The sequence below is a fragment of the Plectropomus leopardus genome, chromosome 18 (assembly GCF_008729295.1).
Source record: "Plectropomus leopardus isolate mb chromosome 18, YSFRI_Pleo_2.0, whole genome shotgun sequence".
Lineage (NCBI taxonomy): Eukaryota > Metazoa > Chordata > Actinopteri > Perciformes > Serranidae > Plectropomus > Plectropomus leopardus.
The window spans coordinates 18,796,776-18,811,095 of record NC_056480.1 but is presented as its reverse complement, the minus strand read 5'-3'; the positions used below and the strand labels follow the sequence as shown (position 1 = coordinate 18,811,095).

General features: G+C 40.1%; 1 protein-coding gene across 15 annotated transcripts in view; it reads left to right on the top strand.

The window, feature by feature from the left end:
* Positions 1-14,320, top strand: part of clasp2 (cytoplasmic linker associated protein 2) — an 83,279-nt gene that overhangs the window by 44,746 nt on the left and 24,213 nt on the right. For 9 of the 15 annotated variants that reach the window (XM_042505934.1, XM_042505939.1, XM_042505938.1 and 6 more), the window contains exons 9-23: positions 3,403-3,476; positions 3,636-3,728; positions 3,843-3,988; positions 5,007-5,142; positions 5,927-5,997; positions 6,158-6,217; positions 6,389-6,466; positions 6,693-6,860; positions 7,755-7,795; positions 8,170-8,322; positions 8,969-8,992; positions 9,416-9,433; positions 11,140-11,241; positions 11,448-11,474; positions 14,261-14,287. In XM_042505934.1, the coding sequence (XP_042361868.1) occupies positions 3,403-3,476; positions 3,636-3,728; positions 3,843-3,988; positions 5,007-5,142; positions 5,927-5,997; positions 6,158-6,217; positions 6,389-6,466; positions 6,693-6,860; positions 7,755-7,795; positions 8,170-8,322; positions 8,969-8,992; positions 9,416-9,433; positions 11,140-11,241; positions 11,448-11,474; positions 14,261-14,287 (1,218 nt within the window). The remainder of the gene's footprint in view (positions 1-3,402; positions 3,477-3,635; positions 3,729-3,842; positions 3,989-5,006; positions 5,143-5,926; positions 5,998-6,157; positions 6,218-6,388; positions 6,467-6,692; positions 6,861-7,754; positions 7,796-8,169; positions 8,323-8,968; positions 8,993-9,415; positions 9,434-11,139; positions 11,242-11,447; positions 11,475-14,260; positions 14,288-14,320) is intronic. The other 6 variants (XM_042505935.1, XM_042505937.1, XM_042505936.1 and 3 more) reach the window with 4 other exon arrangements.

The following is a 14,320-nucleotide window of genomic DNA, read 5'->3' as shown; positions in this document are numbered from 1 at the left end:
CAACATTGACCATTGGCTGACCGTCAGCTCGGTGTGTCAGGACCCTTACAGTTACTGTGTGTGTTTTCATACAAAATTATTGGGAAAGAACATTTTGTGGTACATTGCAGTTTTAAACATTCAGTACATTTACATGATTTTAGGAAAAGTGGAATTATTATGCTAGTCCAACAAATTAGACTTTTAAAATACATGTGAACATGTTAGTCCAACTGATATAAGACTAAATCAAATTTCTGGAAATTGGACTAACATGCCAAGATAATTCGGTTGAAAGCTGAGCTATTCCATCACGTTAACACATCAGTTGGACTGCAACTGGACTCGGCGTTCTGCGCTTGCTTCCCATCACTGCACCAGCCTTCCCCGGTGGTCAGGGATAGGGAGTGTTCCTTACTCCTCTGAAAAATAAAGCACAATCCAAAAACACCAGCATGGAAGCGAAGCAATGTACTGCTGTGGACGGGGCCGCAGCAAAACATATTTTATCCAGCTCGAAAAAAATCAATATTAGTTAAAGTGTACACTATATTTGATACTTTCTCCTCTTTATGTTACACAGCAGCCGATTTGAGGCAGTGGTAGACCAGCAACTTGTCTGTTCAGTGGAGTGAACTGACTGTTTTTCTCAATGGAGTCTGGTGTTTTTTAATAAAATGGCTTCAAAACTCCATTAGTGAGGGCTGTCTGACAGCATGGTAAAGCGGTGAAAGTGTTCTAAATATAGCGTAGGCTACACTTAAACTGAAATCGATTTGGTTTTTTTTGGTTTTTTTATGTGGCCTAAAACTAACCAATTAATGCAGAGATTTCTCAATGCCGTTTGATTATATATACATGACGCAGCAGTTTTCTACCACAAAGTTATTGTAAATAAACAGCAGATTGGTATTTGGTCAATAAGCAAAGTCTGCATAAATAATATAGGTCAATAGCAACTAGCTGAAAGCGGGCATATCTCTACCTGCCGTGGTGTAGTCGGACATACTTTAATAAATTCATTCTGTGTACATAGCTCAACCAAACTGTGCATGGGAATGTACTGAGTGTTTTGGTATTTGACCCAGGTGTCGGCTCCTTAGTACCTCTTGTTTTGGCCTAAATGCATGTGCAACAGTTGAGGTGAATTGATAAAAAAATATGTCCTGCTAACCTTTAATGCCCTTAAAGAAAATTCAGTGTAGATCACATTTTTTCAGGATGTGGGTGCAGCCTCAAAGTCCTCTGACCGTATATCACTGGTGGACACCGAATAGGGACAGACTATAAAGGCTGTAAGAAGAAGCGAGAGGACTAAAGTAAGAAGGCACAGTGATGCACTCTCTCTGTGTCTTGCTCAGAAATCTGATACAGTCTTATCTGTGGTGGAATCAGGCCTACAGTTTATATCATCCTTCCCGTCGAAAGAACCTCCTTCTCTCTGTCAAGCGTTACTCCTGCTGTAGATGGCTGGACTGTGGTGTTTGCTTCGTCTTCGCATGTATTGATTTTTCCTGTCTCTCTCTCACTCTCTCTCGGAAGACAGTTATGTTCCCACGACCGTGCAGTCAATTTTCTGCTGCTCTCTGATGTATCTGTGTCAGCAGTGTCACATATATGTGCTCATACTCTTGTGGGTGTAAGTGTTTTACAAGCAAGCAGTCTGTCTGAGTCCTGGTACGTTGCTCTGTTGGTTGGAAACACAAGAAAGTGATCTCTTGTCACTTGGATCGTTAGAGTCCTATTGATCGTGAAGCTGCTGTTAGAGGCTGAAGTCAAGGGCGGGCTGAGTATTTTTCACACACAGAGCTCGACAGCCTCTAAAACCTCGACCTTGTTAAGTTTCGATGTGATAAAAAAAAGGGAAATATCTGGTTTTGGCTACAGATTTATGATATTAAACAACAAATAGCAGCTGTAAATATTCCTGTGTTTTTGTTTCCAATTTCATTCTTGCGTCTATGGCTTTTATTTTGCTGCATAAGGCTACTTTCTATGATGGGAGGCCCATTCTTTTGCATTTGCATTTAGATGACAGTACGCCCACACACTCTGGCAACACCCGACCGAAGATAGATATTTCAATTTTGCCAATTTTACTGGCACAAAAAGAGTCTAGAGTTTAAAACAAGTCCTCAGTCATATCTCAAAGGATGAAGTACCGGAGCATGTGTGATTTTTACAAGTGGTGAAAAATACTTTAGTTACAATTTTAGGTAAAATTAATTTCAGTTTCCACAGCTGTGAAAGCATCAGCCATCAAAATAATTATGAGTATTACTTCAACCATAACTGCTTACCTTGACAACGTGCCATGAGTTTTTCCATTTCATAAAGCTGGCAGTAAAAGCTAGTGATAGAGTGCTGTTCCATGTCCAGGCTGCCACCATGGTGCTCCCCCCAAAAATAACAGAGGATAGTGTCTACAGACCGTAAGCTTGCTACATCAATGTTCCCCAAGAATGTAAGGGCCATGTGCATGTACAGTTTTACATACAAACATGTTGAATAGCCTGATATGAAAGGCACCCCAGGGAAAACATTTTTTCTGCCTTCCTCTCTGTTAATATCCAACTCTCCTCCACCATAGGGTTCCTGAAGATCCTTAAATGCCATTTAGTTCATTAATCCAAAAATAAGCCCGTAATGGGGTTAAAATGTCTTCAATCAAGATTTATAAATATCTTAAAAATGTGAAGACATGGGAAGAAGGAATTTTGTGAACCCTTTTTTTCTGTTGCTGCATTATAAAATTCCAAAATAACGGTAACATCTTTTATTTATTATTATTATTTTATTTTTTCAATTATTATTATTTTTTATTATTACTATTATTGTTTTTATATGGAAAATTCACCAAATTCCTCTTGAATCATCTGTCACCAAAAAAGTCACATTTTATGTTACAATAATATATTTTATTATGTGACTGGTGTCAGTTCATGTTAGTTATGTTAAAATTGGTCTTTAATTTCAATCGAAATGGCAATTTAAAAAAGTCTCTTCAGCCTCTTCTTCCCCTGTAAACATCTTCTCTGTAGCCCGTGTCACCTCAGATAATAGTGTAATATTCTCATCCTCGTGGATCGCTCTCTGCTCCTCCTTGCTTGCTCCCTTTTTTTTTCTTCCTTTGTCTTGTCTCTCTGCTTCCTCAGTAAGGAGTTGTAGGAGGTGTGGTCCACAGAGCTTTCAGCCCCCAGAGAAATATGATTGACATGCCCATTAGTGTCAGGAAGTCCATTAGAAACACAGGCTGCTCCTGCTGACTTAAGTGTGTGGGTGTGTGTGTAATTGGAAGTGTGCTTGTGTTTTTGTGTGTTAAACCAGAATCACAAAACCAACCAGCACAGAAGTGCTGAAGGCTGGCACGCTGTTGGGTAAATGCACACACTCTTATTAATTGACTGTGCTTTGATTTTCTAGTATCCAAGGAAAGTGCCGGCGCGGTTGATGAAGAGGACTTCATTAAAGCCTTCACAGATGTCCCTTCTGTCCAGGTACACTACATACAGGCCCATAAATACAGAGAGTCACACACACTCATTTCATTAACAACCAAACCAGACAGGCCATCGAGGGCAGACTGTCTGAGACTTTTATCTGTCCTTCACATATTTGCTCTGCTCCTTTTTTTCCTTCACTATGTCTCTATGCAGATTTACTCAACAAGGGATCTCGAAGACAACCTTAATAAGATCCGGGAGATCTGCTCAGATGACAAACATGACTGGGACCAGAGAGCCAACGCTGTCAGTATTTTCACCTTCAACACATTTCCGTTTTTCAGTTATATTAATAAGATAACCCATTTTTGACACTGCTTCCTTTGATCATTGCTGGTTTCCGAAATGTTTTTCCAACAGATGAAAAAGATCCGCTCGCTGTTGGTAGCGGGCGCAGCCAACTATGACTGTTTCTACCAGCACCTACGGCTACTGGATGGAGCCTTCAAACTGTCGGCTAAAGACCTGCGCTCACAAGTAGTCCGAGAGGCCTGCATCACTGTTGCGTGAGTGTTTACTGTAGATACTGCTGTTAGCATGACATGCAGTGAGAGAAATCACAATATAATCCTGAGCTGTGTCAAAAAAAATCACTCATTTAATATAACAGACACTAGTTAAGTTTAATTTAGTGAAATTATAAGGGGTGTAATGGTTCATAGAATTCACAGTTCGTATGTCCCCCAGTTTTTTCGGTCGCAGTTTCATACGTTTTCAGTACAGTTGGGAAAATTAAAATTCAGAAAGTATGTTTTTTCCTTTATTTTGAAAAATCTAAACCGTCAGTCGTGCCTCATGGACAATAATTCCTTGTAACAGTTAAGGCACTGAAATATTAAAAAGAAAAAATGAATGAATAAATATAAATAACATAAATGTCAGTAATGTTATGTATTTCTTCATTATTAGACTCTGACCTGTTGACAATTCCTGAACTGAAGCTTGCGCTTGTTTACCGAGCAGACACAACAAACCGTCTAAAATAAAATGCACACCCACACAGAGTGTGGTCACATGTACACAGCTATAAACACTCCATAGTATTGGTTATTATTTAGCACAGTCTGAATCCGCAGTGCGAGGCTGCCTGAACGCTGTGGAGAGAAGGACTCGCCTTCCAGTCTTTTTTATGTCTCATTCTGCTAATTGACAGGTTATGCTGTCAAAAATGAAATGTTTGAACTTTTTCCACGGATACCTAACCTCAGTTAAACAATGGCAGCATACACTGACACACAAGTTGGTGTCCATTGAGCTTGACTACCCCGGCTAATAAGTTTTTGCACCTATTGTTCATTGTCATTGCATTGTGGGTATGTTAACAAAAAGAAATGTTCATGGCATGGACACTACTTTTTTCTTTTTTTTGTTCCATTGGTGGAATTGTTTGAGTGCTCTCAAGAGTAAATATATTAATGATTTAGTCCTGATCAATGACACTGCTCTCAACCTTTATTAAGGCGTTTACCACAGATTGATAGTGCTCTCTGTTTAATTGCTGTGTATTCGTCTGTGTTCCTGTAGCCATCTTTCATCTGTGCTGGGGAATAAATTTGACCATGGAGCTGAAGCTATTGTTCCCGTCCTGTTCAACCTCATCCCCAACTGTGCCAAAGTCATGGCCACCTCCGGTGTGTCGGCTATCCGCATCATCATCCGGGTGAGTTTTGCAAACCTCTTCAACAGTCTCTTTTTTTGTAAGTTTCTTCTTATTGTTTATGTGAACATACAAAACAAAATTACACAACCAGATGAACATGAAGACCTTTCAGTCATGTAAAATAAATGTAAAAATACATAAATAAGTTGATAAATAAATACAGAAATAAAATTTAAAAAAACAAATAAAGAATAAAACAGAATGAACAAATAAATCGTTGCGGGGGAAAAAAGAAAAAAAGAGGTTATTAAATAGATAAAAACAACAAAATAAAATATGGTTGGCAATTAAGTAGGAGGTTCAAAAAAACAATTACATTCTGTAAACAAGGATTTTGGATAAAAACCTGCACACGTAGACAATGGGTGGATACTAGTTACATTACCATGTGTTTCTGATACATGTTCACACAAATTCAGGTCTGATGCATAAAACATACACTATCCATTTTGTCCAGTTTTCATCAAAGATATCCTTCAGCGGTTTCAAATTAAAAGTCATTCTCTCCTTTACATAAATACTGTATATTACATTGACAAATTCGTCAAGACTAGGTAGTTCTTTTTGAGGCATTTCTTGTGTAGGGAATTCTTAGAGGTCACTAATGATATTCTTAACAGGAATTTATCTGTTTTTTCTTTGAGTTCCTCCAGTCTAAGCAGATACATAGGTAATTTTGGTTTGAAAAAACTCTGTGGTCAGTGTAAGTGGTGCTGCTTTGGTTTGATATTTGAATTATTTTCCCTTTCATATTTTCATACTCTGCTTCCTCCCCTCTCTGCAGCACACCCACGTCCCCAGGCTCATCCCCCTGATAACCAGCAACTGTACGTCCAAGTCTGTGGCTGTTAGAAGGTGAGATTAACAAAGGCCCTGATGTCAGTGATAAAAAGCCTAATTTGGTAATGAGCTGAAATAATTAACAGCTACAAGATCATAAAATGCTTGTAATGATGCTGTTAAGTAATGTGTTTTGTGATCGTGAGAATGATTAAAAAAAGTGTGTCGTCTCCAGGCGCTGTTATGATTTCCTGGACCTTCTGCTACAGGAATGGCAAACCCACTCTCTAGAGAGGTGAGAATTGATTTCAACAGGGTTCAGTGAAAAGACATGCTCAACACTTCTGTCTAATGAACAGGATTTACATTAGTGTGCTTTACAGAGGAAGAAAAGGTGTTTAAAACCTGCTTTTCTGCTTGTTCATGCCTAATGCACCTTTTGTGCCTCTGTATCTCTCCCTCGCAGGCACACAGCAGTTCTAGTTGAGAGCATCAAGAAGGGAATTCGAGATGCAGACTCCGAGGCCAGAGTGGAAGCCCGCAAGTAAGACAAGCATTTCTGAAAATTTCATTATCTGAAAGACAAGTAATGTGAAATATCTCACCGCCCACATTTTCCTGTCTGAATCGCTTGTTTCCTTTCTTTTGCCTCCTTCGTCATTATCTTTCTACCTCCTTCCCCCTCAATCTTACCCATCTTTTTTTTTTTACTCTGATATTTGTCTCTTCATCTTCCCCCCCCCCTCTCTCTGTCCACCTCTGTCTCCCAGAGCCTACTGGGGTCTGAGGAACCACTTTCCAGCGGAGACCGACGCTCTCTACAACTCCTTGGAGTCATCGTACCAGAGGACCCTTCAGTCCTGCCTGAAGAGCTCTGGCAGCGTGGCTTCACTTCCTCAGAGTGACCGCTCCTCGTCCTCCTCTCAAGAGAGCCTCAAGTAATCAGCTGTTCTCCTCCATAGTTCACTGTCTACATTTTTTTCCACAGTTTTGATAATACTAATTATAATAATGCATTTTAGGTTCAATAATAAAACAGCAAAATATCAGGACATAAGTAAAACAATATACAGTAAAAAGCTAAAAATACATAAAAGGTCAACAACAGTGGTCACACAGAATAAGCGAGTCTAAAAGGGTGTGTTTTTAGGCGGGATTTGAAGATGGGGAGAAAGTCAATGTCATGGATGGTTTTGATAATCGAACTTTTTTCACCTGAATCAGTAGTTTAAAAGTTTCAATGCCCATTCATGACCAATGTATAAATATACCAAAGCCAGTGCCTCTATACATGACGAAATACGGTAAATGTGATACTAAAAATTAAGTTTAAAGACTTAAATAATAATAGTAGTTATTATTAAATTATTACTTGATTAAAATAATAAGTATTATTTTTGTTTTTGTTGTTATAAATATAAGTAAACATAAACAGATAAAAATAAAAATAGAGATTGTAATCGTAATTGAAAAAAATCTCTAAAAATGAATTTAAAATCATTTAAAACAATTACTGTAAAAAAACAAACTATTGTTGTTAAAGACAGAGTCCTGATTAGAAGAATTTTTGGGTGACAGTATGTAACCAAAATATTGTCAAACTGCTGGCGTGCAGTGTGTTTTGTTTTGCACTCTCTCTGCCCATTTTTCATCATTTGTTATCATTTTCAGGTGAAATAATTGAGCTGTTCATATTTTGTCATTGAGGGAAGAAAAAGAAATTTCATTTTATTTTATTTTTGTTCATCACCCAGCAGCACTACATTAGAACAATGATTTTTGTGTGTGTTGTTTTGTTGTTGACTGACCTACTTATCTCCCTCCTCTGTCAGTCGGCCTCTGACTTCTAAATGGTCAGCAGCTCCAGGGCGAGGTGAGTCAAACACACACACACACACACACCCACACACACACACACACACACACGCACACAGCAGCAGATACACATACAAACACATACTCCCATGCTCACTGTGAAAGCAAACACACACACTCTGACAAACATCAGAGCCATTTCCCATCATTCTCATTTACATCTGCCTGTGTCCGTACAGCCACACCCTGTTACGTTGTTTTTATGTTACTACACACATGTACGCACACAAATGCGTAGATGTGTCTGGCTGTTTGTGTATTTCTGTATCAGTATTTGGTAGTGCTGTGCCTGCATGTTTTTGTGATTGTATATATCCCCTCATCACCTCCCATCCCTTCTCCAAAACACTCCTCCTCCTCCTGTCCTATCAGTCCCTGCGGGTTCAAAGAGTAGGGTGCCGTCGGCCTCCCTGCAACGTTCCCGTAGCGACGTGGATGTAAACGCAGCAGCAGTCGCTAAGCAGCGGCACGTCGGACAGACAAGGGGAGCAGGGCGTCTGCCCCCTGGCTCCTACTCCTCACTGGGTAAGAGCCCTGCCAGTCAAGTTAGATGACTAACCAGACAACGTGAACAAGCATGTGATCAGCAGGATGTCAGGCAGACCCCAACTGAGGAGTCAGATCAACTCAGAAGTAGCGCCTATAAAGCTACTGACAGGTTGAAGTTAGAAATAAAACTCCTAATATCTAAAGAAAAACAGTTTATAATGGTGGACTCACACACTTGAGTGCTTGGACTGGCCTTCTCCTCTCCGCTCCTGTACTCTCCTCTCCTGCTGCCTCCTCATTGCCTGTTAATGTGTCCTGTCTGTGTTCTGGAGTAGATATTCTCTGTGTGCATGGTCTGTTGATGAATATCGCCCTTTGTGTTTGTTTCTCTCTGTTTCGACCTCTGCATCCGCATGCTTCTCTGTTCTGAACAGATGTTCTGTAACTAATACAGACTGTGCTCCTCTCTTCTCTTGTCTCCCTCTTTTCTGTATCACATTCTGTTTTGTTTTTCATTATTTTCTGTTACGTTGTGACTGACACTTTCTGTTCATTTTCCCCTTCTTGGGTTCCTTTTCCTTTTGTGTCTCCTACTTTCGATAATCATCTGTGTCAATCCTTTTTGTTTCCCTTCGATTCTTTCCTCCTCTTTCTTCCACTCTCTCTCTCTTTGCCACTAAAGATGATGCCTCTGATAAAACGGATGGTAAGATCATCTCACTCTGCTTCACCAGCAACAATCTACTTGTGCTTTTTTCTTTCTCTTCTTTTCCCTTTCCTCACTTCATTCCAGTCCACCAGTCCATATCATAGCTTCTTTTTTGATGCAGTGTGTGGCCACAGCGCCCCCTGCTGTCAGCTTACGTTCCACCTTCATTTGTATCACCATCCTCCTCATCACACCATGACTCAAATTTATCGCACATCTAAGATCATCTTCTGCTTTACTACAGTTTGATCCTATTTTAATACGGAAGCTGTCTAACCATAAACACCTGCATTAAACTGTGTTGTTCAGTTATCGAGGCTTTATTAGACTACTTAGGATGTGTTGTTGTTGTAGTGCTTTTATACACATATCAGGTGAAATGTGCCATTTACAACCTGCTCCTTCTTTGTCTGTCTGTAGGGACCAGGTCAGACAATGGTAAGATTGTGGTTAGGTGAATGTGTGTGGGGGGCATGATTTAGGGATGTTTCTAGTTGGGAAAGCTGACAAAATTGCTAATCTCGAGTTCAAGTTTGTTGTCGTCTGCAGAGGAATAACCAGGAGTTTCTATTTAAATTTTTGTACTGTGGTACCCTCCATCTAAGTCATAACAATAATAATAATAATAATAGTGAAATAAGATGTTTAATCATGAAATTTGCCATTAGATATCCAACTGTGCTTATGAACAAGTATTTCAACAGAAGAACTGCTAAACATAAACAAAATTGCAGTTGTATTAGCTGATGATCTGCATGGGCTAATGTGTATGATATGAATTCAGTTAGCTGCAGTAATATCACAATTACTCACGACATATTTCCATGAAATCAATCAATACTAAAGGATAAGTAGCTCGGTCATGATCATAAACTGTAAAAAAAAGAAGTTGACCCAGCCACCATGATGTTAGCCATCGGTTTTGCATTTTGTTTTTAAGTTTGTTTTTGTTTTTTAACCAGAAGTGACCATCATCAGTTTTTTCCTGTTCAAACTAATCCAATTACATTAATATAGGTCCCAGAAATTAGAAACATGGTGACAGGTTGTATAAAAATGTTGTTATAACTTTTTTTTTCTACAACTAAAAATGATTTCTACCACAAATAATATATACACACTTAGAAACTTGCATTTCTCCAGCCGAGTTGACAGGTCGAAGGGATGATTTACAAGCACACACTTACATATCATCATTTGAAATGCTGAAAATCTCTGTTGAACAAATCAAACACTTTGACACCTAAAATAACTAATAAATACATCTGCTTTATCCTCTATATTACTCTAAACTTGACCATAATTTAAAAAAATGAACATCATGCTATTCAAAAAAGAAGGAAGGTCCAAGGAACTCTTTTGACAGAAAGTTAAAACTCACAGGTAGCAGGACAAACAGCCTTCTTCATGGTGTGACACCAACAGCAACACACTGAAGAAGGCTGTTTGTGCCGCTACCTGTGGGTTGTAACCCACTTTTAGCTTAACATGAACCAGCATTGTCTGTGTTTCTATTTTTGACTTTTTGCATGAGTCGTTCCTCCTTTTTGGAGCTTGTTGTCCCTACCAAAGGGCACCTTTATCACACTTGTTTGAACATCTGAGTACTCCAACATTTTCCTTTTTTGAACATCATGATGTACAGTATTAAAAACAACTTGAACCTAGTGATTGAGACCATAAACTCATTAGAAAAATGTTTACTGAATCAAAGTGAGAAGTAGGGTCATTTTCTGAATAGTTTTCTAAACAATGTCAGCCACCCCCTGCTGGCCATTGGAAAAAATGCATGTTTAAGGCACTTCACTTCGAGTTTTACGTCCACTTCTTTTTTCAGTCTATGGTCATGACCAGTTTACGTTTTTAAGTACGTCCTTACAGACACTGGTTCCTATTCCACTGAAGCATCCCTGGTGTGTGTATCTGTGTGCGCTGCTGGCTGAGTGTTTAGTTTAGGATCAGGCTTTCATTCAGCAGCTTCCAGCATTAGTGGCTTTTAGTCAGCCGTAGTGCTTCTTGGGTTCTGAGCTTCATTCAGCTGCAAACAGTTTGTGAGTAGATGTGTAGGGGCATAGGCAGTACAGCGGTGTTTTCTTTGTTTGTTGTTGTGTTTTTACACCGTTTTCCCCTCTGCATACATACAGGCCGTGTACGCACCAAGCAGCCCTTGTCCACAGCCAGCAGCATGTCCAGCCAGGTGGACTCACGAGGACGCAGCCGCACCAAAATGGTCTCCCAGTCACAACGTAAGTACCGACTCCCACTGACACACAGCATGACTTAAACCCAGCTGTGAGTGGAACAGTCTGGGTATCAAGTCTACTTACCACATAAACACAGCAACAGAAATGGTGTGTGTGAGCTTCTTAGAGTGTGTGTTTGCAGTTTCTCAGGCTCGTGTGGTGGAGTTTCATTAATTATAAGCTCCATGTAAATGTTTTTGTGCCTTCAGGTTCCGACGAATCCGATTGCACACCAGGTATTCTGTTTGTGTGTCAGAGTCAGAGTGTGTGTCTATCGGTGTACCACAGTGGGAATGGTGGCCCACCTGCTATCGCTCTCATTCTGATCAAGTTGTTTTGTGTAAAGAGGAGTGTGTGTGTGTTTTAATGTTTATGTTTTTCTATGCATGCTGTGTCTCATCACTGAGGATGGTGTGGTGGACAGTTTATTTCTGCTGCTTTAGCCTGGCTCTGGCTGCCATTACGGTTTTTAAAAAAACATTAACAGACATGAGGGAGTACAAGAGCCGCTGAGTGAGCTACTATCTAAACTAGGGCTGTACAAATTGTCTTTTTAACGCTTAAATCTTCTAATTAGGTTTTCGAATGAAGCTCTGAATATCTGACATTTTATTTGATGATGTCATCACCCTAAAAGAAGAAAAGAACAAGAAATCCTCAAACAAAACCCCCAATTTGAAAAATAAATGATTGTAGGACATGAAATGAAGTCTTTTTTGAAAAATCCACATTTAGTGGATCTGCTGCTAGCATAAGGCAGCTTGTTTTTAGCATGGGCACTAACTAGCCAACAGGGACAGCAGATAATATCTCTGTAGCTGTGCAGAAATACTGGGTTTGAACAGAATAAATAGACATTGAAACCAAAAACGTTGCACCACATTTGAAAGTTGTTTTGTAATTTGAATGTCAAGGTTACGAATGGAGCTTCGGATGTTTGAAGTATTCAGTACAGCCCTAATTGCAACACATAAGGCAGATGTGTGCGTACCTGCTTTTCAAAAAATACTTGCTGCTTATAGTGTGATGGCTTTGGTTTAACAACTTTAAAAGTGGACAGTGATAGAATCACAGCCCATTTAGACCTTGCTCAGACCAAATGCTGGACCAAATCTGTTTTTTGGTAAATCCCCTTTTTAAAAAATATGGACGTGACCAAAAAAAACACAAGCTTGTAGCAAATCAGATCAAAGCCACATCTGGGGGGGGGTCTGACTTGCAATTCATATCTGATTTATTACAGATGTATTTCAGCCAGGGTGCTCTACCAATTCAACTCTGATTTCATAGGTGAGTGTCTTGATGTACAAAACTTGGTCCTAGGCAGCCACAGAGCCTGACAAACGTACCTCGGTGCGCACTTTGTGGATGGCGCCACACCTCTTGCTGCACAGTGCAGCTCGCCATGACTGCAGCACGAAACAAAGTGATGTTTACCAGCCTCTCCTCTGTCACTGAGCTCTGTTGTGACAGAGGAGTTATGCACAGCGTCTTCACAGTGTGACTGTTTGGGGGATGAAGTGATGGACCGCTATTTCTCATGCTTCTGCAACACCAGCAAGCTATGGAGTTACTGGTGTTTATGTCGTTACCACAGTAACCCATGCACACGAGCCAAGTTTCCATCAAACACTTTTGATATTGTACTCTTAGAACCTGCATGCAACCCCTGCAAACATGTACCTTAACCCTAGATCTGGTTTTTGCGTCTTCATGGCGGACGGTACTCTTATTATATAGGCGGGGGGTGGCGCCCAGTAGCTCAATTGGTAAAGCGGGTGCACCATGTACAAATGCTACAACCTTGGCGCAATCAGCCGCGGGTTTGATTCTGGCCTTGGTCCTGTGCTGCATATCATCCCCTTTTTTCCCCCCTTTTACGTTTGAACTGTCCTAACAAATATCAGCAAAAAAAGCCCCAAAAGTAGTTTTAATATATAGGTGGGGTCGTGAAAGGATAGCAACATCCGTGTCACTGCTTCATCCAGCTCTTATTGTATTTCCCCTTTACAGACAATGTAAATGTCTGCACCTCCTCAATCATCCACAAAGAAGGATGTTCCCCAACATTTTCTAAACAGTAAATAACAAGGTGGGCTGTTGAGAGTCTTTAGTCTCAATCGATGGAATATTTACAAATGGTGGGTTTGTGTATTGAGTCTTTGTCAATCAAGAGAGTCGCTCTCTCTTGACCAATAAACAGGCTGGCTCCACCTTTTAGTATAGGATCAGTGTGATAGGGACCTAAACCGTGCGGTCATGACAAAACAGCACAGAAGAGAGTGGTTCTATCGGTATCATCCGCAGTTTTGTAAACGTAAAAATATCCTCTTATGTGTAGCAAACTGAACTCTCCTGAACTGGACTTCTTGATTAAACCAAGACTATGGGTTGGTGATGTCTGAACACACAAATCAGATTTGATTACTTGCAGAAAACAGTGTGGGCAGTCCGTTTATAAGATTTTACTTGCCTGAATGTAGCCGTAGAGACTAAATGGAAGCTGACTGATCAAGAGTTCAGAGCCCAGATCTTGAACCACAGACTGAAACACACACAGAGGAAATGGCAGCTGAACAGAGGCTCAGAAAGATTTCTACGTACATGTGTGTGACAGAGTGTGTGGATATTTTTGAGCATATTTACTTTGAGGCATTTTCTTTTCCTCATTGTGAACAGGCTTTGCTTGATACATATGCCAGCTGTCCCAACATGCACTGCTTTTCCCAGGCTCTCATCTGCAGCTGGTTCAGTGTGTGTGTTTGTTTTAGCAACACATTTTCAGTCCTTGTTTTCTCTTTAATAAATGGATTTATTTAATCAAAGTGCTTCAGCTTCGCCTTCATTCTTGATATGGACTACCAGGATGCGCTCCCATCGTACTCTGTGTCCTAACTCCCATGATGCTTTTTTTTTTTTTTTTTTCGCGCTAATACTCATAATTCATCTGGTTTAATCTGCTGTTCCTTCCCCCTCGCCTCTGCTTCCCCCCTCCTCCCAACCAATGGGCTTAATGGCTCAGGATCTCAGTCTGCTACCCCTGTTGGTGGTAAGATTACAATGCTACTTCTTTTTACCCGCT